Source organism: Conger conger, chromosome 9, assembly GCF_963514075.1.
Source record: "Conger conger chromosome 9, fConCon1.1, whole genome shotgun sequence".
Lineage (NCBI taxonomy): Eukaryota > Metazoa > Chordata > Actinopteri > Anguilliformes > Congridae > Conger > Conger conger.
Window position 1 is genome coordinate 38685563 of NC_083768.1, and position 27516 is coordinate 38713078.

Genomic DNA, 27516 nt, shown 5'->3' on the forward strand with positions numbered 1-27516 from the left:
CTATCGATCTATATTCAAATCTCTTGAAACTATGTTAGGAGATATACAATGAGACTGAAGCATTTATTGACCATTCGGTCAAATATTACCTCTGATAATAAATTGATGCTTTTGCTGATGCTTAAACATACCAGAATAATGCTATTCAATGTAGTCTGAAACCATTTACGGATTTACCGTTATTTTCATACTGAATATTTTGTTCATGCTGGTTTTCACAGCAGTTCATATTGTGTTTGCATATGATAAATTACATGTCAGTAAACAATAAAAAGCACATTTCTCCACAATCTTTTTTTTAATAAATCAAATGCTTAGAGGTTAAAAATATGACTACTAATGTAAACTGACTATGCAGTTTCCAAATTTTAAAGAACTGACCACACACCATCACAAAGAAAAGACCCAACACACACGCCAGTAAAAAAAAAAAAATCTGTATTTTCTTCTTCATCACAATAAATTGGTTGCCAAGAGCAACAGGGCTGAAGATGGAGGGCAGGGGGCAGGGACAGGGGGTACAGTAAATTCCACATGTGGTCAGGGCAGTAGAATGAAGCATCTGCCTGCAGAGAAATAAAAAAAAATCCCTATTAGGTCCAGTGCAGCTTAAGCAGCCAGTATAGAGACCTCTGTACTATGCAGCATCTAATTACTTTAGCTTCTTGTGGAGGCGGTCTTTTAAAGAACACCATAAGCAAACGTTCTGCTAAGACAGTCTGTAAAGGCACCCCCACACCAATGCACACCGAGAAAAAACAACATCAAGAAACCCTAGTCAAGTTAACATGGTCAAAGCCCTTACACGGATTACTTTGTGAGACGAGACAAGAAAAAAAAACATCTAATGAAAAAAAAAAAAAAAAACTTGATGTATTCCATAGTCATCTTTTTATTATACTGTATACTTAATTTCCATGCTGCACATTAACTACATGGTAAATGGCAGATGGTTTAGGACTGGATTATTTTTAAACAGAAAATAACAAGGGAGGAAAAACATGTTTGCATACTCCGGCATACCAAAGCCTCCATTGTTGAAGACTTCCAAGCTATAAAATACAGGTTTGCAAAAATCTCTTCATGCAGAACAGAAGAAAAACAACAGGAACCATACACTGACAAACAGGTGCAAATTACCAAAAAATAAATCTACAGACTACAAACCAAAAATACACAAACTGTTCACTGAATCCATATAGTTACAGGGAAAACAAATGTAACAATTGACATTCACAAACATGCAATAAATAAATAAATAAATATAACACATTTAGAGTATTTGGGCATTTAAGTTCAGCTCAGATTGAAAAGATCTTGACATTTGTTTTATTTGTGTACATCAAAACACAATGATCATCCTTGTTTGTCAAGAACAATATCCTTTCATGGGTAACAATGATTTCTAAAGCAGACAAATTCAAATTGCAACAAAGGAAACCAAACAGTGAGAAAATATGATAATTATGCAACTTGGATTTTCTTCTCTTTTGAAAAGGTTATATATGTGACTTTATTATCTGTATTTCTGTATACCAAAATTAAATACTGGCTGAATCTGCACATGCTCACATACAAGGGAATTATATGTTTACATTTCAATAATCCCCTAACTACCCAATATAAATGTGGATGGATGTTAATGCAGAAAATAAATGTTGGAAATATAAAGCATGGTTGAAGCAGAATTTAAACTAGTTTATCAAGATCCTGAATGCAATTTGCCTTTTAATCATGCATTTTAATTAGCCCATAAAACATGCATGCCATATTACTACATATATATTTTCATTTTAATTAGAAAATACCATGGCAGAATATCCATAATAGACCTGTTAAGTAAAGAGGTAGTGGAGGTTCCTTGGGGGATTTGCAATAGATTTCTTCGTAGATTTTTCAAAAAATAAAAAACATTTACAAACATGAGATCAACATTGTGTGCTAATTTATTATTCAAGGACAAATGTTTTAAGAAGACTTTTAAGAAGACCTGAAGAATCCAGATGTTGTTGGATTCATCTCTCCTTCACCTGGAATCTCACGCACCAGATGAAAATATTAAAATTTTGTTTTTTAACCTCTTTTTACCAGGTAGTCCCACTGAGATGATGAATCTCTTTTGCAAGGGAAACCTGAAATATATAAGATATACAGTAATGCATATGAAATATGTAAGTATAGTTACTCAGCATGCCCTCTCTCATGTTTAGAAATGGTTGGCTCCCTCTTCCTTTAATGTTGCATTTAATATTAATATCAATGTGTGTAAATCACAAGTTGAAGTCCAGGACACACCAGACATATTAACTAACACACTATTGTAGATCAGTCTATGGTGAAGTATTGTGCAGTTCATATACTTTCTGGTTGCAGTAGAGCTGGCTTAGTTGCTTGATTGCTGCATTGAAGGAATGTTTGTACTGTTTAAATAAATTAGGACTCACAAGCAAAGTTATTCAGCGACTCGGTAGCTTTCTAGACTCATGATCTCTGCGTAAAAATAAAGCAAGCAGGCTGAAACATTTTAAATAAATAAAATGCAAATAAAATGTGTCACACTGACATCTGACCTCATCTACTTATTGTATGAATGTGGCAGCTTGGTTGCAGTTTGCTTTTGTGCTATAATGTGAAACACAGAGGCTTTGTTATTGGCCAATACGGGTAGTCAAAGATGTTATTGATATTTTCCCTTGAATTCCCATATTTTGCATTTACAATATTTATGCATACTATCATTTACAGTATAACATCTACAGTACGCAACATTTATAATATGTATGCAACTCTAAGCCAGAATAGCAGCAGAAAACATTAATTATATTCAGAATACAGATGGAATCTGAGCCTATACTGCCATAGTGGAACACTAGTTATAGAAGTTATACAATAATCAATATCTAGCAATAATTATTTTGCATTGTATAATAAGCAGACAGTAAAAATAATATGCACACCATATGACCATGCTATCACATGCAGATGCCAGCACTGGTTTCTGAGGGTGAAAGTACATGCCTTAAGTTTATGATATCCATATTACAAAGTAGTTTGAAATTTCACAATTTACATTTACAGGAAAACAGTCTTTGGGATTTTGAATCCAATTCCCAGGCAAAGTGCTAGGTTTAATGTAAAAAGAAAAACGAACACCTGTGACATCTGAAACCAGGCACTTTCCCCGGGTTTAAATTTCTCACAGGAACACCCTCAGAGCCATTCCATTTCTCATTGCCATGCTCAAAACATACAACCACTCGCGAAAATGCTACACAAGCACAGTAATGTGAAACTGAACAAAACAGTCAACAGACAACATAAGCATTACAAAACACAAAAAAGGTCAAAAATGGCCAATCATTTGCTTTCAAGCTCACAATGAACAAATTGCAAAAAACAGCAAAACATTTCCGTTGTTTTCAATCTTACCTTGACACCGCCTCTTAGACCCTAGTTGTGTTGTACTCAGTCTCAAGTCTGCTTAGAGACCCAATGAGACAGAACCTGCAAGGTTATTGCTAATTCATTTAATTTGACACTGTGCAAGAGCATTCACATTTGTATCCATGAGCTATCATTAATGCAGTACATTTAATCACCAGTGCTCCTGCTGAAATTGATTTGATTTACATGAAACAGGTAGAGAGAAATATCTCAAATTATTCTACTGTACTGTACAGCAGACTATGTTAAGCAATAGGAAGCAGAGTGAAGCTGACTTTGCATGTTGTATGGACATTCACATTACTATGTACACAACTGTACTTCTAAATGTGCATTGTTCTTAGTATCCAATAATAACAATGGAACAGTGAACTGGAGGTGAAAGTAATCTATTTTAAGTAGTATTAGTGTTTTATTCCATTACATGTTCTCACTCTATTGTTGATAATCTTTCTTAAAAGTAACAGTATGATTAAATATTGGTTAATATATTCTTTAACATATACTGTAATATGCACATGTGCCACTGACTAATAGTGTAATAAAATATGAGTTAATATATTCGTATTCTCATATACGTATCTAAATGTGCAACAGTTGTTATGTCTGCATCTGATAAAAGCTATGCTATTTGAAAAGTAAATTCTGCGTAAGATCAGAGGATTCTGCCAACTCAGACCACACAGCAATGCCATTGGCTATAAGCAATGTCAGTCAACACCTACCTCCTCTGACCCCTTTCCCAGAAAATTAATCAGTCACAAAAGTGGTGGAGAGGAAAAAAGGAAATAAGCAAACCACCCCCCCAAAAAAAGAAGGAAACAATACCGGTGATCAAAAAACAAAGAACAAAAAATAAATGATGTAATATTTGGAGGCATTAATAATAAAAAGTCCCACCCCCCCAGGCCTTGTCAGAAATCGATGGATACTGACCGCTGGCCATCCCTGTCGTGGCGCGTCAGCCTGTGGCTGGTGGTGGGCACGCCCTCCAGCTCGTCGTCCGCACCGTCGTCCGAGCCGTCGTCCTGCGAGTAGCTGTGCTTCATCACCAGGATGTTCCTCCGCGCGGCCGGCCCGCCCAGCACCCGGATGGGCTGGCTCTGCATGTCGGCCGGTAGAGCGGGGTCTCCGCGGGTGCTGAGGTTGCCACGGCTGCCCCGCAGGCTGGAGCTGTGGGATCCGCAGTGGTGGTCGCGGACGCACTTGGACGAGGACCAGCGCAGCCGGTGGTAGTTCTCCAGGTCCTCGGCCAGGTCGGCCAGCTCGGCGGGGGTGGGGGGGCCGGGGGGGGCGGGCGCGGTGCTGCGCAGGGTGCACAGCTCGTAGTGGGGCGGCTCGAACACCTCGTGGAACATGGTGGGGTCGAAGTCCTCGCGCCGGACGATGTACTTCTTGCGCGGCTGCTTGATCTGCACCACCACGGACACGATGAGGAGGATGAAGACGATGGCGCAGGTCACGCCGATGATGGCCAGGTTGGTGTTGTTCAGGTTGTCCAGGATGTTCGCTTTCCGCTTCTCTGCGTGGAGACACACAAAGAGCAGTGACATCACTTTCCCCCAAGGCTTCCTGATTCTGTTGTTTTTTTATATTTTCCCTTCACCAGTCAGGTAGGTTACCTATAAGCGGTTCATGTTTTCTCCCTCTGGGAAATTGTGAAGACTGTTATCTAACCTGGTACAATGGTAAGAGAGCATATTAACCAGAAGTTACATGGTTCAAATCCCAGAGGAGCACTGCTGTTTCTGGTCTAGGTACCTGCAGTCACCCTGGAGGTTCTCACCTTTGCAGTGGTTCTCATCCCAGGGGTAGACGCAGTTCTGTATGCCATTACACACCAGGGTGTGGTTAATGCACATGTTACTGTGGCAGAAGAACGTGTCTGACTCACACGGGGCTGGAGAGAATAAAAACAAGATTATGAACAGCTGTACAGACCCATGGCACTGCAATACACTTCTGCACACATACTCCAGTACTAAATATGTGTACAAGTCATGCTACAGCACTATATCCATGCACACCTCAAACTCCAGTACTACACATCAATAGCGCTCACATTACAGAACTATACACTCCATACTCTTGGACTACATCCACACACCTCATACAACAGTACTATAAATGAACACACATCATACACCTCATACTCCAGTTCTACATAACTATGCACCTGACATTACAGAACTATACACTTACACACATCATACTCCCCAGTCCAGTAGTGCAAATCTATACACCTCATACCACAGTACTATAAATGTGCACACATCATACATTTCATACCACAGTACTAAAATTCTATACACCTCATACCACAGTACTATAAATGTGCACACCTCATACCACAGTACTATAAATGTGCACACATCATACACCTCATACCACAGTACTATAAATGTGCACACATCATACTGCAGAACTATATTCATGTACATCTCATACTACAGTTCTACATACTAACATACCCCATACTCCTTTCCTACACAACTATACACCTCACATTACAGAACTGTACAATTACCCATATCATACTCCAGTGCCTCACATCTAAACACCCAATATTACAGTACTACATCCGTACCACAGCATTCTCAACATACGGACATATTACAATCATACGAGCTTAATGTGAGTGAATAGCGATGTATGTCTCAATCATGCAGAAATGTATTCATTACAAGTCATGCATATTTCATTCACATTTGCTAAGAGGAAATGAGTCTCGAATAAGTTTTGTTTATGTGCGATTCATGGTAAGCTAAGAGGAAGACACAGCAGTGCATAAATAAAACAAAATAATTAAAAAAGGTCACCAATCACTTACATTACAAAACAGCCAAACGCTAAATGTTTTTTTTTTTTTCTACAAAAAATTATGCTCATAATCAATAGTCGCAATTACAATGGTCTTTATAAATGGCAGAACCAGCATTTACACTTTTAAAATCAGAAAGATGCAGGGTGTAGCAAGTCATATCGAAGACCTATTTTCTCCAAACAACTCTGATGACTCACGCTGAGTAACAACAATGAGTAGTTTAAAATGACTCATCTATCTGGCAGAAAGCGACTGGCGAAAGAACCATAGTCTCATTGAAATCTCAAAGCAGTTCTTCTGTCAGCCACAGGGTGGAGCCACATTACTTTCTACAAATCAATACTGGTAAAATCTCAGTGGACACTGATGACTAAGCTCCAGTGAAAATAATTCATGCCAATATTATCACTTTATCATTTACAGACCATTCCCTCGGTGAATCAATTAAATAGTAATTGAGTAGTTGGACTATCTTAAATTTTAATTTTCGTGTTGGGTGGTGTACCACCTTCAGTTATAGGAAATATCATGTTTCCACATAAAAAGTCACAATATAAGGCTCTACGCCTTCACATTGTCAAACTTGAATATAGAGTTTTTATTCAGTTCTACGGTGGGTCAAGGGACCAAAGGTGGGTTGCATGCAGAAATTGAGGAAGTAAGCTTGAACAACAGTCTGTTTAAAAAAAGAAAATTAACAAATAAAATGTATTTCATAGCAAACATTAGTGCAAAACAGGCATATGATGTGAGTAAATGTTTGGCTGTCACATCAGCCATTGATACTGACTTCTACAGACATCTACAGATCTGTGTCATTTTGATCACTGCTAATAAAATGTCTGCTTTAATACAGAATCCCTTTTAGAAGGCTGTAGTAAAGAAAAAGAAGAAAAATAGCGAGAATGGGAAAACCAGGCAGCTAAAGCTGAGAAAGCGGCCTGGTTTGGCAGGTGAAAAGGCAGTTTTATCCCATTTTGAGGGAGAGGCTTTTCGGTGTGGAATCTGTACGGGGCGCCTCCTCTCCACACCCGAGAGAGAGAGAGAGAGAGAGCTTGTGAGGGGAATTCTTGAGGAGGTGTTTCCCAGGCAACGGCATATCCCCATGCTCATTGAGCCGATTGGCTGGGAGCTGAGAGCTGAGGCATGTAGCTGAGCAACACCCCCCACCTAAAACCATTCAGAAACGGCTCGCCATCAAATACGCATGCCTCGCCCTCACCCTCGCCCCCCCCCCCTTCCAAAAAAAAAACCCCAACTCCTCCATTCATCCAAACTCCCTGCTCCTCTCCATCCATCCCACTTTGCCCGTCTCCTTTCTGACTCCGTTCACTCACTCACTAACTCACTTGCTCACTCTTTAATTATTTGCTCTACTGGACAGAGACCCTGTCATTCATCACCCCTCCCTCCCCACTCTCTGACAGGTAGTGAACCCAGTGTGAGAGAGACACAAGTGACTGTGGTACGCTGTGATGAAAGCAGGCCTTTTGGTGCGGTTCTCTCAGAGTGTGTGTGAATGGAATCAGATGTGACTGTGCTGTAGTGTGCACTGTGATGGCTGGACAGAAAGCAGGGTTTTGTGCGGTTTTGTGCGGTTCTTTCAGAGAGTGTGTGAATGGGATCAGATGTGACTGTGCTTTGGGAGGGGGCAGCAGCGGGCAGCCCAGGGGCTGTTTGATCCCTGCAGTACACGCTAGTGACGGAGCCGGCGTGCTGCACTGCACACTAAACGCCGCAGTGCCCTGCACAGGTCCTGTTCACACACCGGCGTGTGGGGCTCTGAAGCCCCCTCTCCTCAACGGATGGCTTAGGAGGGGGTGGGGCTGCTAGCTGATAAAACACCCGCAGAAACAGGAAGCAGAGCCCTTTCTACATATATCTACAAATACACTACAAATACTATTCATAAAGAACCACAGACGGAAACCTCCTGCTGGACTCTTCAGCCACACACCTGCACTTGATTGGTCTGAAATGGCACACACTGACTCACATCTAAGCAGTCATTTATTACTATTAAAATATGGTAATTGTATAGCAAAACCAAGGCATTCATGTCATTGTAAAGGGAGGTGAAGGCTCACCCCTCAGACCTGAACTGTACCTGAAACAAATTTTCAGGTTCAATAAGGTAGAGCACATACCCTTAAAGCAATGGAATGTGCTGTTAATATATTGAGAAAAACAGGCCTACTGCTACTCCTTAGTGCATCAATATTAATACTGGTGTATTAGCGTATAGTTTGCGACCAGTGTTATGTTCATTTATGCTCGTGCTGGAACAAATCGATAGGTGGAACCATTGATTTGTCAGGAAACCCTCAGGGACTAGTGTAACGCCTCAACATAACTCTGACTTTCTTAGACTGGAGAGGATTTACCTGACTGACGTCAAATGGCCTAAATATGATTCACCAACATGAACACCGTGCATCCCTTATAACATCTGTGACTGCTGCATTCACAATCTTCCTACACCATATTAGTCATTCTTACATTTTAAGACATCATGTTAAAGTATAATATTGACAATAAATAACATATTGTTATTTATCCAGGCAGTCCATTACTGTTGTATGTTTTCTGGAACAAATCGATAACAAAAGATCAGGGTGTGCTTTCAAGGAGAAAATCTGTGCAAAAAAAGAGACATTTTCAGATATCCTGCCTGTTTCTATGCCATTTCTGTTTTTATTGAATTCAATGCTGTCTGTGACACTGAAGTGTCTGATGCTCGCCTTATTAGACAGTGACTGACTGACTTCAGACTTCAGAAAAACAAGCCGTTTCAGATCAATACTTTTATTATGGAAATCCTCTTAGCGCATGTCACGGCCAGACCACGCTTCTGTAACTGACTGTAACTGTCCAGACTGGGGTTCAGCAGAGGATACGCACAGCAGACGCTCATAAGACATGTGGACTCAATCACGTCTTAAACTTTCACTTAAAACAAAAACAAAATTTCTTATATTTCTCTATTGTGAATACATTCTGCATTTATGAGAAACAAAAATAAACTTTTATCTTTTGACTAAACCATTAGTTGAATAACCCCTCCGATTAATATGTTGTTACAGCCATGAAAATCTGAACTACATATGAAATATTTACCCCAGTTTAAAATCAAATGAACCAAAAAGGACTCAAATGTTATGCTCACGGTGGGAAATGTAAAGAGAAGAGGAGTTTAAAGGGAAATAAATGAGAGGTTTACCGATATGTATTGATGGTCAAAGCCCATGTGGCACAGGAGGGGGGATAGCATAAGCGTTATCGGACTACTCACGCTCTTGGAAAGTGGTGAAGAGAATGCGGAACTTGCTCTTTCGGCTGCCCTCGTCCGCCCACATGCGGACCACGCCCAGCGCGGACACCAGCATCACGTCGTTGGCCACCGTGCTGCAGAACTTATTCTTCAGGTCCTCCACAGAGCTGCTGCCATCGTACACCGCCACAAAGTTCCGCTTGCACTCGTTCGAGTTGTGCATCTCGTACTCCAGAAACCGCAAGTAAATCTGCAGAGGCATATAACAAATAAATATACCGAAGATGAAAACATGCAATGAAAATTTCTTCAGCGACATTATTGACTGAACGCATACAATGTAATCAGGAAGTCCAAAATGGGTGGCGCTGTCAATCACCAATTTTTCCATTATCTAAAGGAGTAAGTGATGTAAAACTGTTTAAATCAGAAGAGTTGGATAAGAAACATTAGCAAATTAATATACAATTAAATATGCAATTAAGGACTGCATATTTCAAAATATATTTCCCTTGTAAGATTTGTTAAAGCTACATGTTTAGTTATTTAGTGGTAGGAATTTAATAGTAGTTACTTAATGCAAACTAGCCATGAACTGTTGGGATGAGGACTGAAATGCAATGACTGCTGGGGGTGCTTTTCTTGTCAAACTGTACAGAATTTTCTGGAGTCAGGAGGCATTTCTGAAATCCGTACGGAGGAGGGATTAGGTTTGAGAAAGTCGAGAGGAGTAAACGGGCAAATTGAAGCCAGGAGGGGTCAGAGAGAGGCTTACTTCAGAGCCGAATAGACTCGCACATGCCTAGAAACGCCTGGCAGCCATTTTGAACTCCCGTCGGGATTTCTTGATTACTTTAAGATCAAAATAATCAAAATAAGGTTTCATTACACATTCTCCTGCACCACTTGGTCATAATTCAAAGATCACTTCACAGCTGACGATTTACTAATTAAAATTGAGTTACAACTGACTGAATATGTTCTAGATTCCTGACAGTTTTATGTGCCCATCAAATACACCTTCAGGTGTGTTAGTCTCCCGAACACAAAAGTATCAACGATGGTTGTTCATGCAGTAGTAGCACTGCCAATATATACAGTCAGTGAGCAATTTATTAGGTATTCATTAGACTTATTTTAGATAGCCTGCTGCAGCCTATCAACTTAGTTATGCTGCGACATGATTGGCTGATGAAATATTTGTATTAACCAGCTGGTGTACAGGTCTAGTTAATACATTACTTACTGAGCATACATATCCAAAGAATGTTAATCAATGTGCTTATTTCACCTAACCAAAAGTCAATGTGAAAAGCAGAAAGTCCAAAATATAAATTGGATCCATAAGTGTAACAGCTGTTGCACCCTTGAGCGAGGTACTTAACCTGCAGTGTTTCAGTAAAACGTATCCAGCTGCATAAATGGATTTTATGTAAAGAAGGCCTGTTAAACCGTCCATAGGCCTACAGAGAGCCATGCGATTGGCTGCAGTATGGCCTCGGTGATGGAGATTGCAGATAGCAGACAGTTTCTGATAGCAGAGTTGTTCTGATATTACTTGTCTGAGAAACTGGCCTCTCACAGTCTGCCAAACGAGCATCATGATAGGCTGGTGCACAGCAGCTGTGCAGCAGAAGCTGCAGTTGTGCAGCAATTTCCTGTCTCCACTTGCTTTACAAAAATGCGTTCTACAAAAATTTTGCAGGTACTAGTTGGGCCTACAAATACAACTGACCCCAATACAATACTTAAGAACAAACTGAATGTGATATTTCAAGTTATGCTTGAAAGAAATGCCTCTGCTTTTTTCTTCAACTACAGAACTTTTTGTGGTTTTGTGATCAAAAACGTTTTGGTTAATTTAAGCCTCCATTACTACAGAAGCATCATGCCTAGAAGCAAACTGTGCTTTAAAACAGAGAGAGTGCTTAATATTCAAAAGAGCCAGAGCAATCAAAGACAGCAGGTGTTTCACCCACTCGATGCAAGAGGAATTTCCCATTACACATAAGTAACAAGAGGGCAACAGGCAATGTGCCTCCCTGCTGTCCATGCGTACATATCTCAGGCAATCGCATGGACGGCACCTGGCCAAGCAACATGGGGGGTAAGAGGGGATCCCAGCAACAGCAAGGGGCAGTGTTGTCCTGTAAGCGACACACAGGACAAAAACTCCCCAGCACTGAGATGGCCAGCCCCTATACCCTGTCTAAAGTGACTTCTGCAGTGTAGCATGGCAGAATAGCATAGCATTAATCACAGGAACAGCTTAGAGAGAGAGAGAGAGAGAGAGAGAGAGAGCTCTCATTTAATATTAACACTTTGGGAAAACATACACATATGCCCCCTCACACTGGAAAATGATCTGTGCTGTGCTAAAGTTTTCATTTATTTAGTTCCACAGTTTTGCAATTGGACCTTCCAAATGATAACTCAGCATGCCTATCAAACCGCATGCTGAAATGAGCTGATAAGAACAGTTTAGGAGACAGTTTCGAGTTGCCTCCGGAAAAGCGATTGGCTGTCGGAGAGTGGCTGTCACTCATTTAGCCCAGAAGAGGATGTGGGTATGAGGATGAGGGGGGGAAAAGACCAGTAAAAATACGCTACTTTTCTATTCTCAATACTGGTCAGCCATAGTCTTTTTCACCCACCCAATTATTAATATTCAGGATAATAAGTATGACCTACCTGATGCAATGCATGTAATTTTTTTTTTATGCTGTTAGGAATTTGGATGTTAGGTGTGTGTATGTGTGTATGTTTGTGTGTGTGTGGGGGGGGGGGGGGGGGTGACTCTTTGGCATTGTGGCCTGTCATTAGGGTTAGTGGAGGTTTGGTGGGGAAGGACACAGCAAAATGTATTGCTGGTTCAAACCTGCAGGAGGTTACATGAGCTGGATGAGGACCAAATGCACTGTGTATAAACTATTCTTTCAACTTAATTTTACACCTACAGCCATTTTGGTTACAGTACGGTTGCATTTGACAATAGAGCCATCACATCATACCCAGCTGCATGAGTACAGTGTGTACAAACTGCAGCTTCATGTATGCAAGAGGCTCCAGTCAGGAGCCTGCAGAGTGAATCAATAATGTAAAGGCCTGTTTCTCCACTGACCAGAAGAGTAGAATGAGAATGAGAATGAGAATGAGAGGTGGGGGGGGGGGGGCAGATTATTCTGCTGGACTCAACATCCACCCAATCAGAGGAATCCGAGCTAATCACATAGGGCACTCCTGCTGTCTATCCTCTAAATCTACCCACTGGCCACTCTAATCAAAGCATTCTTCTGTCCCCTGTGAACACATATGAATTAGGGCTCTACAGCTTGTGGATTTATTTATTTATTTATGTGCTCTTGGAATTTCAAACACACTACATCGAGGCAACTTCCTAAGAGAAAACTGTGAGGAGATAGCAGGAAGTTCCTCTTCTGCTCAGTGGAGAGGTGGACTGTGCACAGCTGAGGCAGCTAGAGCAAAATTGGACACAGCCCTATCTCATTTCTGTAAGCCTTACTGTGTAAGAGATCCTCATCTGAATATTAAACTCATTTCACTGTAAATGCAAGTGTTTGTTAACAAAACCACTCAATTTAGCTTCCAGAAACATGTTGGTGAAAAAGACTTACATATACTGTAAAAAATAAGGAATTTAAGCCAGCTGGTGCTAAGTTAATGTGAGAATCTGGGTGTGTGTGTGTGTGTGTGCATGCATGTGTGTGTGTATGTGTGTGTGCATGCGCAGGCATGTGAGTGCATGCGTGCGTGTGTATAAATCAAAATTGAAATTCTGTGCAGGTCTGTGATAGCATATGATAAAAACATGTTTATCAGTTAAAAGTTTAGTTTAAAGTTTTTAAGCTTTTGAAATAACTTTCTTGAGACAGGTGTTTCCAGCGTATTATCGGGAAGTGTCACATTGAAGGCAATGCCTCTGGGAAGGTAAGAAGCAGGAAGTTATCCGGCTTTCTGTCTGCCTCTCTTTCCCTGTACTCTCACAGACAGGTTTGACAGGCACTGAATCACCCCTACCTGTGACTCAGTCCTACCTGTTGCCAGCAGGTGCTGATCACCTGGGCAACAGCAGGAGCTTTGCCGTTTTAGAGCAAAAATAGATGGCGATAACTGAAGATAACTAATGGACTCGGCAGAAACAATAAATAAAGACACAGAAATACATGAGCTAAATGAAGTATGAAATCAACTGCTCATTATATTAACAAGGTGCAGGGGAATAGGCAAGAAAAAAACAAAGAAACAATCTTCGCTTAAGGACTGCTAAGGACTTCGGGTATATGTAAATCAGGCTGATCCGTTTTACTGATCCCAACGCAGCGGTTCTGCTTGATTCTTAGGGGGAAAGGGACTAAATGGCAAAGGGAAATGAGTACACCCAGAGAGGCCACACAGTGCTCCACAGAAGAGCAAAGCTAAAGTGATGCGAAATATCACAGCAGGCTCTGTCCTAGTTTAAAAGCCTAACTGTCCCTGCCACACACGCCAAAAAAACACCAGCATGATGAATCAGTATCGCCATGTCGAGACAGGCATGGCACATCCTGTTCTCTGTTTACACCTTGAATCAGCAGGGCATCACCACTGCTAGCACGCCTGTTTGTTTCAGAGAGGCAAGAGAAAGCAAATGTAAGTGCATAGGGAAAAGACAACAGAGAGAGGAGTAATGGTGTTATTATCACGGCCCAACACGTCCCAGCGCTTAAGACGACAAACAGCCCAACGAGGAACGCGGACTGCAGCATGTGGGGCATGTGCAGCTGCTCCATGTTCCAACAGCCTGAGGCGAAATAGTTTTAAAGTCCTTCGTCGCTGGTAAATTACACATATATAACCAGGTGACAATATTCTTTGAGACTTAAGCCTGCCTAGGGGAAGATTTGTGAGTCTGAATGATAATGCTGCTGGAATCAACAGAAAACAACAACATAAAGACAACCAAAGAGCCGCAATAGCAAAGGCTATGCAATTCTCTACCTCTGCTATCCGGCAACAGTATTTAAACCAGCACGACTTCTGTTTGTGACTCACACGTTGTGAGTTAAACAGGAAAAACAAAAACAACTCTTGTCTTTTCCAGGCTAAAGACAGGGTCTCACCATGACCAGTGCCATTGTGTGGTCATATGGCAGAGGCTGCCTGAGGGAAAGGTTAATTGTTGCTCTAGCATCTGCACCAAATAATGTGTAGTGTCGGCAGTAACATCATTCCCTACCCGCTCAATCCAGTGGGGTTATGTGGGAAACACCGTGACATCTTGCGGAAAATGAATTCTCTCTAATCGAATAGACCCTCAAATACTGAAATATTGTGAGACTGTTCCATCAGCCACACAGCCATCCCCAGTATCATTTTGTTTAAGGAACACAAACGGAATTGAATCTCAGCTCAGCTCTTTCAGTCTGTCGATTTGGAGAAAGAAATCTGTGCACGGTATTTTATTTATGGCAGGCACAGTGGAAAAAACAGTTGCCTGTGCTGCTTTCCGTTTTATTCTTTCGCGAACAAATGTTTTTCGATGCAACTTCCAGCCACATCTGCGTCAACATAACTAACAGAGCAAACACACAGCTGACCGACCGGGAAAGAGTCTGTGAAACTCTGGATTTCACAGCGGAAACTCAGCTCTGCCACTTGTTGTGGAAGTGACACATGAAATCCCTGAAAGACGAGAGACTGTACCTTATTAAGTTTAATGATGAAAAACATTAGTCGAGCCCAGCCACATAGAGGTAAAAGTAATTCTAAAGAATACAGGAATTTGAGCTGCTTATGTAGTATTCAAAGAACTGATTGTTTGCTTTTGTAATAGCAGTCACAAGCGTCAAACACATAACACATACATATTTTGGCATTGAAGCATCTTGTGTAACTCCTTCCAGGCACGGTCTTGTCTGTTGCCATCTTACCTATTTTATATATTACCTCCAAATGTCACAATGGTTCTTCTTGCGCTACTAATACAAACATCGGCACCTTATTTTCCTGAACTTAGCATTCTTGCATGTGTACTCATTATTCTGATAACACATTAAAACGCAAACTACTGCTACCTTTACCTCTAGACAAATCCTTCTTCCACACAATGATTATCACAGACTCCTGACACAGGCAGCATATTCTGCTTAGACACACTATATGTCCTTTACATGAAACACATGTAAAAGACTGGGCGGGGCTTCGTTATTACCTGTAGGTCCGGAATCTTGGAACTGTGTGGAGCTTAAATATCATGTTTAGGTCAGTAAAACTGGGTGTTCACTTGCTGCGGAAACAAACTTCATACAGACTAAATAATGCCTTTCCTTTGAGAAAACGGACCTTCACATTGACTTTAGCCACTGCACTGTGTGCATGTCCGCTGGCTGAACTAGCCAAAATGTTCGTTTTCCATCTGTGTAGAGATCGACCGCAACTAGAATAATATATCACACAGGTGGCCGCATTGCCTTCTTTCTGTTTCTGTATCGCAAAACCAGTGTCCTCTGTCCTGTCTCCTGGTCTGACTGGGTGGAAGAACATGCAGTGTTCTCTTTGTTTTCCTTTTTGCAGCACTGAATAAATTTAACCAACTTCTAAATCATCCACAACCATCTGCCAGGGTTCTGCTCCTTCACTACAGCCCTTGTTGTTTTCTGTTTTGTGCAGAAAAAGCTTTTGTTTCCATGTTTCCCGCGGTTATCACAACCTCAGAATCGTAAGCTGCGCCCCCCCACTGGCATGGACTGTCACTAAACAAACAGTTTGAAGCCGCAATGACTATACACATTTGTGTGTGGAGCCATGGTTAGCTGTGGTTTCATTTCGGATTGGCTTTGTATGAAGTATAGAGCCAGCGTAACCATAGACCTGAGTAGGGCTCTGCTATCACAGTGGATGAGTCCCAATACTCAAAATAATGCATCCTCCATTTGTCCATTTGTCTCCTCTCCCCATGTTTCCAGATAGGAGTATTTTTGCCTGAGTATTGGGACGCACCCCTTCCGTTCACTAACCTTGGAGCCGGGCGGGGCTCTGATGAACCACTTGCAGTCCACTGCCTCTGTCAGTAAGGCTTTGCCCTCCTTGTTGATCTGCACAGACTCAACGATGCCCTGGGGTCCTCCCAACTCAAACTCGCAAACTGTGGGGTTGAGAGAAAAGGAACCACAGGTCAGACAATCACTCAGGCAGAGGTCGGTGGGTGGAATGTTCTGGAAATATCCCTCAGTGGAGAATGAATTGTACTCACGGGGCAGAGGCTTTGGGCTCCCCAGATCCTTAAAGTCTGGATCTGTAAGAGACACAGAGAAATGGCTGCCTTATGTGTAGAACACCACTCATTCACTGTGCATCCAATTAAGGCTCTCTTGAGATGCATCAGCGATGTGAAATCTAATATTTGCTATTAATGATTCAGCCTTAAACCACATTTAGTGGCACACAAGCCATTATTCACTGGCACAAACAAACAATGGGAGAGGGGGGATCTGGAATGGCCAGAATAGTATGTACATAATTGGTTCTAAAAATTGTACTGTCAAATGCTGCAATTATTATAACTGTTTGATAAATTAAGCTACAATGAATGTGATATCAGGAGGCTATTTTTGGTGCACAGCCTGAATTGATTTTGACTGACTGAAATTCTTAATTGAAATTTCTTTTTGTTGCCTTGTCGTTACATGTATAGTCACTCACTTTAGTGAATACTAATCGAATGCCTGCTGATGAGTTTTGCTCCGCTATATGCAGTTATTACTGTCTTCATTAACCCATTTTTTTTTTTCTCCCTCCATTTCTCCCCGGTAATTTGGACTGCCTCGTGATGGTTTTTCGCCATGAGGCACACACATGAGCACGCAGAAGCGATTCCATGGAGAACGCACTGAACAAACCGCACTCACCCAGAGAAGCTGATACGAGCAACGAGGACAACCGAAACCTTCCCTCCCGGGGCGATGCTGTGGTCAGTTATGCACCACACCACTGGACACATTATTGGGCCTCACGCCACTGCCACACCTCCATAGTCCACTCAAGTGCTTCAACCAGACCTGTCCCGCAATAGCCTCTCATTTACTTGCATTAATCGGATTTTAAAACACACCCATAAACTGCAGATTGTATTTGTGCCACTCAGAAACACTGACTGATATTTTTTGATGTGCACAGTCGGATAATTGGGTTTGGCTGTTGTGTAACTGGCTAATTAGCAACCTGGCCCAATCGAGCTGAGGCTAATGAAAGCCATCATACACAGGACTCTCCAGAGATGAAAGCAAATCCAAACCTGGACTGTAATTCCATGACTGAGCCGCAGAGCATCACTTCTCCATCACTTCTCCATCATTTTGCCTGTGCAACGAGCATCTGACTCATGCTGTGAGCTTTTTTCTACATTTCTGACCATCTGCCCAATCCCTGAAATATGTTGGTAACAGTACAACATTCAACTGTTTATTACAATAAACAACCCAAATGAACCAAAACACGGACAAAAACTCCCTGAATGATGACTTTCCTCCTTTGAGAGACCCCCCCCCCCCCCCCTCGTCCCTCACTCCCTGCTCTGGGGATTCACACAAATGAGTGAAACACAATTTTAACTTAGAGTGAGAGAGAGAGAGAGAGAGAGAGAGAGAGAGAGAGAGAGAGAGAGAGAGAGAGAGAGAGAGAGATTAAGACTTCTGTGTAAATTCTGTTTACCATAAGGCCTGTGACATAAGCTATTTAATTTTAGAATTTTTTATTTTCTTTAAGTAGTATTCTCTACTTAGTCAGCATGCACCATTCTCAAGGGCACTGCTCAGATCAGACAATATTTTATGAACCTGCTATGACACAAGGCTTCTTCTGAGTCACCATCCTGTCATTTTTTGAAAAGAAGATTAACTGATGTGCCTGCTCTCTGGAGACAAAAAAGAGATTTCCTTTCTCAAATGGTTCTTGATTTGTGCATTCTTCAGGAACTCTCTGATTCATGCACACACACACACATACACACACACACACAGGCGTGCACACACATGCACAGACGAGAATGACATTTGGTACCCTAGGGTTGAATTGCAGCAGCTTTCTATAAAGTTAACATGGTTTATGGATATGTTCTCTATAATAGAAATTTCACATTTCCCTTAAGTTAGCATACATACACAAATATAATTCTCAATACATTTATGTATTGACACATAACCAATTTGAAGCAAAAATACAGTTGTATTTACTGTACATACAAACACCTGGACACACACACACAACAAGGTATTTCTTTGGCAGAAATCAAAGGATCTTAGCTCTTTAGTAAGTGTATGCCATGTACTCTATGTACGATATATAGACAATAGGTTTTAGGATTGATCTGGTCATTAGTGTGTTTGGATTAAAATACACTTGGCTGACTAAAATATACACTCAGTGACAAATGTATTAGGAATTAAACTTATTATGTCTTCTACTGCTGTAGCCTATCCACTTAGAGGTTTGACATGTTGTGTGTGTGCAGAGATGCTCTTCTGCATATCACTGTCGTAATGCGTGGTTATTTGCATAACTGTAACCTTCCTGTCAGCTTTAACTAGTCTGGCCCTTCTCCTCTGATCTCTCTCATGAACAAAACGTTTTTGCCAGCAGAACTGCGGCTCACTGGATGTTTTTTTGTTTTTTGAACCATTCTCTGCAAACTCTAGAGACTGATGTGGAGATCAGCAGATTCTGATTTACTGAAACCACCCTGTCTGGCACCAACAATCATTCCACGGCCAAAGTCACTTAGATCACATTTCTTCCCTATTCTGACATTTGGTCTGAAAAACAGCTGAACCTCTTGACCACCTCTGCTTGCTTTTATGCATTTAGTTGCTGCCACATGATTGGCTCATTAAATATTCGCATTAACAAGCTGGTGTACAGATCTACCTAATAAAATGATCACTGAGAGTACTTTCTCCAGTCACATATTACAATGGTGCCTGAACATGACAGGATACACTGCACTGCATTTGGCTGGGCAGCACAGACAAGGATAGAGTGTTACTACACATTACCTAAATTTTCTCTCTACCATCAGAGAAGGCTACTGAGTGTGGGCCCAGAGAGGATATCAATATAATATTAGAATTTCTAGAACATTCCTCACTAAATTAATCAGCCTGTTCACACCCTCGGCTCACCTTCCTAACCATGGTTTACAATGCACTCTTCTGAGCTGATAGTACACAATCACTCCAGCTATTCATTCAGCTAGCTTGCATTCTGAGGGAGCAATCTGATAAATTGTTTTATTCATAACTTACAATCCTTTCCTCTCATTTGAGTTTGAAATAAACTGAAGCATAGAGTTCTCATTTCTCCAGAGCACTAAATCCTAGACTGGCAGAAGAAATGAATTCAAACACAATAGAATCTGAAAATGCAAAACACAGACTTAAGATGTCTGACACAAACATCTTAGCAGCAATAAATAAAATGGCTCTTATCGCAACAGAAAAAAACCCAATAGCAATTCTTCAGAGCACCTTGGGGAAAAAAATAAAGAAATGCATCTTCAAAAGGAAAATTCCAGGCATGTTCCTGGATTTGTGATCCACAGCTACAATGTTTAAAAACAGTAAAGTGACTTTGACTAAACACAGCATGGAGAGCTTGTGTCTTTGTTTGCTTGTCTTACGATGGCAAGAAATATGGGTGGGATGTATTTGTTCCGCAATTACTTATGAACACACTGGTAATGAATTGGGTCCACATAATTCAGCATAATTTTTGATCCTTTGAGAATTGGTGGCAGGGGTAAGATCAATCTCAAAAGAGTGCTCAGGTCATTTCCCTCCATGACTTCAGGCACATGTACAAGAGAAAGTGCATTTTGAGACAACTATGTGTCCACGAGACACACAACACCTTTTCAACAAGGCTGTTCTTCAGACTAGCACAAGTTTTAAGAGCTAGCTAACAGTATCTGTGTTGTTTTATTTAAGAACGGGTGAAGCACCAGCCTCTTCTTCAGTACTTCAGCAGCTCAGACAGCTACTGGAGTCTGCAGGGACAGTGCCCTTTCTTAATGTGGGTTTTTGATGATGATGACGATGAAGAAAAAAACCTTTCTGAATGACAGCCAAAAGGGTGGGGGCTCAACCCCATTCCCTGACCCCTACAGTCCTACATGTAGCACATTCACTTATGATACATCCTGTACATATAGATCATCAAGAGCACAACATGTCCCCATTGAAGGACACAGTGGCTGAAAACTGAATTGCTTGTGTATGGAAAAGGACTGCAGTCACATTTCCAGTATTAATTCCACTCTAACAGAGTACATATGAGTCTAGCTGGTACTATGTGCCTTGTAACTGCTAATTTAACATTGAATATGTTAATATGGGCGGCACGGATGGTGCAGTGGGTAGCACTGCCGCCTCACAGCAAGGAGGTCCTGGGTTCGAATCCCTGTCGGCGGGGGCCTCTCTGTGCGGAGTTTGCATGTTCTCCCCGTGTCTGCGTGGGTTTCCTCTGGGTACTCCGGTTTCCTCCCATAGTCCAAAGACATGCACGTTAGGCTGATTGGAGAGTCTAAATTGCCCATAGGTATGAGTGTGTGAGTGAATGGTGTGTGTGCCCTACGATGGACTGGCGACCCGTCCAGGGTGTATTCCTGCCTTTCGCCCAATGTATGCTGGGATAGGCTCCAGCCCCCCTGCGACCCTGTTCAGGATAAGCGGGTTCAGATAATGGATGGATGGATGGATGGATATGTTAATATGTGTGTTGGGACCAGTAGACAATGGGCATTCACTTCTGTTCTATCTTCTTTATCTGGAGACCAAGATAAAGGCGGTTCACATGGGACATTTATGGTGCATTCTTGGAATGACGGTTTTTTCCACTGCACAATGCTGCTCACACTGCCATTTTATAGCGCTGCACTCTCTCATCCCTACGCCCCATGGCTGTGGCTGTTCGCCGCCCTTTAAAAGAGGTGGCCGGTTCATGTCTGCCTAACGGTGTTAATTGGGAGTTTTGATCAAACGGATGAAATAGCTGAATTAATCATCATGGACCCAGCTGCACACAGGCCTATGTGGTGCCCCTCTGGGCTCAATCCTTCAGAATCAAGCCTTGTTGACCCTGCCCACTTCAGAATACGGGAATTGGCCTACATGTGAGTTATGTTGGGTTTCTGCGCTCCCTGCAATTAATTCAGCTACAAGTAAACAAAGCATGGTGTTATTTTTACAGCAAAATGTACTATTATTATTATTATTATTATTATTAACGTTTTTCACGTTTTTCTTTATTATTGTTTTTCCGGCTTTCCAGTTTCAGGTATGATTGTCCAGTCACTTTGTACAAAACTTGGCAGGATCATAGAGGGTTACTCCAAATGGCAAGAAACAAAGATGAAACCGATCGGGTCAAAGGTGGCACTATTGTTATCAATTGAAATGGCAACAACTTGAACAGACATATCTCCTGCTCCATTTGGGCTACAGTCATGGAATCTTGTTCCACATACGCCCCTCCTCATGAGGAACAATTCTGCCTGAAGGACCCATAACTTCCATCTACTTAGATTTTTTTCCACCATTTTGAATTTTTTTAAAACACTTAAACTCACATCCTACTCCTCCTAGAGGATTTGACGAATCTGCATACGTGGTATATATAAATCTGTGGACCAACACGTAACAATGTTATGCGGGAATTGTTGCATAGTCAAAAGATGACCGAAGGACAGGCAAATACATTTTTGTGGGTGTGGCCAATTTTACTAAAACAGCAATAACTTGTGAATGCTTTGTTCAATCCTAACTAAATTTGGTCTACATACAGTCAGGTGCATAAATATTGGGACATCAACACAATTCTCCTCTTTTTGGCTCTATACACCACCACAATGGATTTGAAATGAAACGAACAAGATATGCTTTAACTGACTTTCAGCTTTAATTTGAGGGTATTTACATCCAAATCAGGTGAACGGTGTAGGAATTACAACAGCTTCTATATGTGCCTCCCACTTTTCAAGGGACCAAAAGTAATGGGACAATTGGCTGCTCAGCTGTTCCATGGCCAGGTGTGTGTTATTCCCTCATTATCTCATTTACAAGGAGCAGATAAAAGGTCTAGAGTTCATTTCAAGTGTGCTATTTGCATTTGGAATCTGTTGCTGTCAGCTCTCAATATGAGATCCAGAGAGCTGTCACTATCAGTGAAGCAAGCCATCATTAGGCTGAAAAATCAAAACCAACCCATCAGAGAGATAGCAAAAACATTAGGTGTGGCCAAATCAACTGTTTGGAACATTCTTAAAAAGAAAGAACGCACCGGTGAGCTCAGCAACACCAAAAGACCCGGAAGACCACGGAAAACAACTATGGTGGATGACAGAAGAATTCTGGCGAAGAAAAACCCCTTCACAACAGTTGGCCAGATCAAGAACACTCTCCAGGAGGTAGGTGTATGTGTGCCAAAGTCAACAATCAAGAGAAGACTTCACCAGAGTGAATACAGAGGGTTCACCACAAGATGTAAACCATTGGTGAGCCTCAGACCAGATTAGAGTTTGCCAAACAACATCTAAAAAAGCCTTTACAGTTCTGGAACAACATCCTATGGACAGATGAGACAAAGATCAACTCGTACCAGAATGATGGGAAGAGAAGAGTATGGAGAAGGAAAGGAACTGCTCATGATCCATACCACCTCATCAGTGAAGCATGGTGGTGGTAGTGTCATGGCGTGGGCATGTATGGCTGCCAATGGAACTGGTTCCCTTGTATTTATTGATGATGTGACTGCTGACAAAAGCAGCAGGATGAATTCTGAAGTGTTTTGGGCAATATTATCTGCTCATATTCAGCCAAATGCTTCAGAACTCATTAGACGGCGCTTCACAGTGCAGATGGACAATGACCCAAAGCATACTGCGAAAGCAACCAAAGAGTTTTTTAAGGCAAAGAAGTGGAATGTTATGCAATGGCCAAGTCAATCACCTGACCTGAATCCGATTGAAAATGCATTTTACTTGCTGAAAACTGAAGGGAAAATGCCCCAAGAACAAGCAGGAACTGAAGACAGTTGCAGTAGAGGCCTGGCAGAGCATCACCAGGGATGAAACCCAGCGTCTGAAACCCCATGTCTATGGGTTCCAGACTTCAGGCTGTAATTGACTGCAAAGGATTTGCAACCAAGTATTAAAAAGTGAAAGTTTGATTTATGATTGTTAGTTTGTCCTATTACTTTTGGTCCCTTAAAAAGTGGGAGGCACATACACAAACTGTTTTACACACAAATTCCTACACCGTTCACCTGATTTGGATGTAAATACCCTCAAATTAAAGCTGAAAGTCTGCAGTTAAGACACATCTTGTTCGTTAAATTTCAAATCCATTGTGGTGGTGTATAGAGCCAAAAAGATGAGAATTGTGTCGATGTCCCAATATTTATGGACCTGACTGTATACAAACCTGGATTCTGTGGAAGGCTTGGGCCCATAGGTGGTGCTATAGCAATAAAGATTCTAAATGTCTCTCTCTCTCTTGAACCATTTGACCAATGAAGTTGAAATGTTGTGGACTCCATCTGTGCCAAAGAGTTTGTCCAAGGAAGAAAAGATATCCCAAAAAACATGGCTGCCATCAGCCAATCAGAAATCAGCTGCCATTTGACAGGCTTAGCAATGGCAGATCATCACGAATCTTGGTGGGTATATTGACCTCTAAATGGTATGTACATGTATAGTGCCTTCGATACACCCAGGGCGGGATTGAACCGGCAACCCTCTGACTGCCAGACAACTGCTTATACTGCCTGAGCCAATGTTGCCCCTCTACACTTGCTATGACTGTGTAAAATTTGGAATCAGTTAGCCAGTAGGGGTGCTTTAGCAAATATGCAGGTTTCAAAGGGTGTGTCATTGGCTGAGATTAGTGGAAAATGGGGGCGCAATAGCACTTCTCCGTAAATGCGTCACTGAATTCATAATGCCTGCTCATTCATTTGTAAGTTTTAAATGTTGATGAAGGAGTAAAATTAGCCTACTGTATGGCTTTCCACTGTTATCTTGTATTGGTATAGACCTGTGTAGCCTATATATCCTTTTTTTTCTTTCTTTTTTTTCATTTTGAGGTCAGGAACGCATCTCCATTAAATCATTTAGGCCAATCTGCCAGTTAAGGCACTTGTACTTCTCCAATTGCTGATGGGGGTGCTATAAAGCCCATATGTTCTGGCCCCCCGGTATTGCTGCTTGCAGCTATATTTATTATTATTATTATTTGTAGTACTAGTAGTAGTAGTATTTGCCACTCTGTTTAGTGAACACAGATATATTTTTATAGTATATTTGCAGTTTTCCAATGCTAGTTCCAGATGGGCTTTCACATTAACAGGAGGAGATAAACAGTGAAGATTTTAATACAGAACAACATATGCGCAGAATACAGAAATGAAACGGTGTATGTTGCTTTAGGCTGACTGAACTGTTCAGACTGACCACACAGCCTCAGCAGTAGTGTGAAAACACTGAGCAGCATATATGTAACGATAGTGTGAAAAATGCTTCTCTGTCTGCCCATCTAGCAGCACTGGAAGAAACACAAACAAAACATCCCACATGCCCTGCTAGTACACAACAACAAGTGCTAAATGTCTGCCAAGCAATCAATTTAGTTTTTATTTTACACAAGACCCTGCAGATAACTACATCAGAGGGCAATAATAGAACAGCAAGAGTAATTCCCTTGCTGCCTCTAAGGCAGAAATTGCATTCCAAAACTAGCCAAAGGTTTAAAATAGAATTTAATCTCTCAGCTGCTAATTTATGACCAGCACATTGGCATATTGCCAGAAATAGTACATAGCACTAAGAGGATATTTAGTCAATGCTAAGATTTAGGATTTTTAGAACACTCGTACATCCTGGCCAAAAGCTGATGGCACGGTGCTTCTCTTAATGCTGTCCTCTTAAACTTTCCACAACAGTCATCTATGAAAGGACATTTAAACACTTCAAAAGCCAAATCTTCTGTCATGCCACTAAATCACAGTGGTTGACATTTGTGAAACAACAAAGAAAAAGCTTTTTTCCTTTTCGTTTCCATTTCATTTGAAATGTCAACCCTGAACACTGATTCCCCGTCGTAGTGCTGGCGGAAGCTCTCTCGCCCGTCTGATTTATAACCCCCCAGCACATGCAGGGATGGTCAGCAGAAGCACCCGGTCCTTGGAACCATCCAGAGAACCCAGCATGATTGCCGTCATTGACCGGAGCTGCGACACCTCGCCATTATGGCATAACTCAACCACCCTCCGCTTGCCACCGTGTCAGAGCCAGGGCCAGGCCACGCCCAATTCCGATCCGGGTCAATACCGCTGGCGCCGGCCCACTCCACGCTTAATGCGATTGGTGGTCGTAAATTTTCGAGCGGCATTCCGACACGGTGTGTGTGCGCTGGCAGGTGAGTGGAGTTGAAGTGAACGATGTCACAATGAGCACAGCTTTCCAGCAGCCACCCGAGCCAATCCGTTTGCCTCTGCTCCTGTAAATGTCATTGCTGTTGGAATTCTGCTGAGTGCTCGATACATGGAGATTTTACAACATAAGTGTTTTGATTATATGAACCTAGTGCTTACTATCATTACTCTACCACTTATGTTTCAATCAATGCAGAAAAAAAACATATTCATAACTGCAATATTATAGAGAGACAGCAAAAAGGTCCAGCTTGCAAATCTTTGCTTCCATGCTGAATATGACTTGGACTAGGTTCATGCCTCTGAACTGAACCACCAAAAATAATTGTATCTATAAACTGTGGTGTATTGTCCTAAAGTTTATCAGTCATAAAAATTAGAAGTATTTTCAAAAGAAGTGTTTCAGTTTTTTTCAGAATACTGCTGAGGCATCATGCATTCTCCTGGCACTAAAATAGCTGACAAAAAGGACAAAAAAACCTGTTGTGGTTAGATTGTGCTTCACTGCTGATTCTAATGGTTTGTGGTGGTGGAAAGGTAAAGGTGAAACAGAGGGAGTGGTGGTGGGCTTCAGGTGATAAGCCCTCACTGCCACAAGGACAATGACACCTTTTCACTGAAGGTAAAACAACTGGATCCGAGTTCTGGGGCAAAATGGCTGATATGGAATGGTGCTGAAATCTTAGTTTTGGTGACGCCTGCTGAAGGGTTTTCTCAGTGAAGGTTAAACAGTGGCCCCCTGAGTTGTCTGTGTTAATGACTGATGTACTCTCACCTGGGTTATGTACAGCACTAGAGAATTCCACAGGCCTAGGGCAGATCGGGTGTAAAACCAAAGAACGAAATGAAGAATTATGTTTCAGCACACCATTATTTCAGCGAGCCAGAAGCTCGGTACGTTCCAAGGAATATTAATTGGATTTATGACAGCATTAAGAATATTACCTCAGCTCAGACCTTGCAGATGACTTCGAGCAGGAAGGATAAGTGAATATACGCATTAGCGCAAGCGTTTGTCCCACAGAGCTCCCATTATGCACAAACCACCAATGACCTGCTTGCCAACGGTCCACAAGAAAAATTGAAAATGTCCAAAATGATTAGCCAAGACTGACTACATGTTCTATATTTTAACAACACAGACCTTTCTTCAGCCTAGATTCAATAATATAAAGTATATCATGAATAGAAGTAGTTCTGATGTATTCATAAGGGCTGTAAATGTGTATGAATGAGGGCGATATCAGCACTGTATTAGCTCTGAGGTTATAAGCAATCTGACGTGGGCTTGTATGTGTCATGCCAATTTGTCTTCATTCATGCCATTAACAAGTGACAGAGCATTTCGCTACTGTGCTACTGTGTCTTTGACAAATCAACATCATTTCCCCATGGCCAGAAGAATTGTAGAGTAGGAAGAATATTCTCAAGTGGAAATAATTGCCCAGCACTAAAGAGTGGAGACATTAGAGGCACATTAGCTGGAGAGGCAGTTCAT

At 41.6% G+C, this 27516-nt stretch overlaps 1 protein-coding gene across 2 annotated transcripts in view; it reads right to left on the reverse strand.

Annotated features, from left to right (window-relative positions):
- Positions 1–421: 421 nt before the first annotated feature.
- Positions 422–27516, reverse strand: part of LOC133137154 (neuropilin and tolloid-like protein 1) — a 46952-nt gene continuing 19857 nt past the window's right edge. For both annotated transcript variants that reach the window (XM_061255232.1, XM_061255231.1), the window contains exons 5-11: positions 16792–16833; positions 16556–16683; positions 9561–9789; positions 5231–5344; positions 4381–4966; positions 3430–3504; positions 422–566 (exon numbers count right to left, since the gene is read on the reverse strand). In XM_061255232.1, coding sequence (XP_061111216.1) covers positions 3444–3504; positions 4381–4966; positions 5231–5344; positions 9561–9789; positions 16556–16683; positions 16792–16833 — 1160 coding nt within the window. In that variant the 3' untranslated portion in view covers positions 422–566; positions 3430–3443. The remainder of the gene's footprint in view (positions 567–3429; positions 3505–4380; positions 4967–5230; positions 5345–9560; positions 9790–16555; positions 16684–16791; positions 16834–27516) is intronic.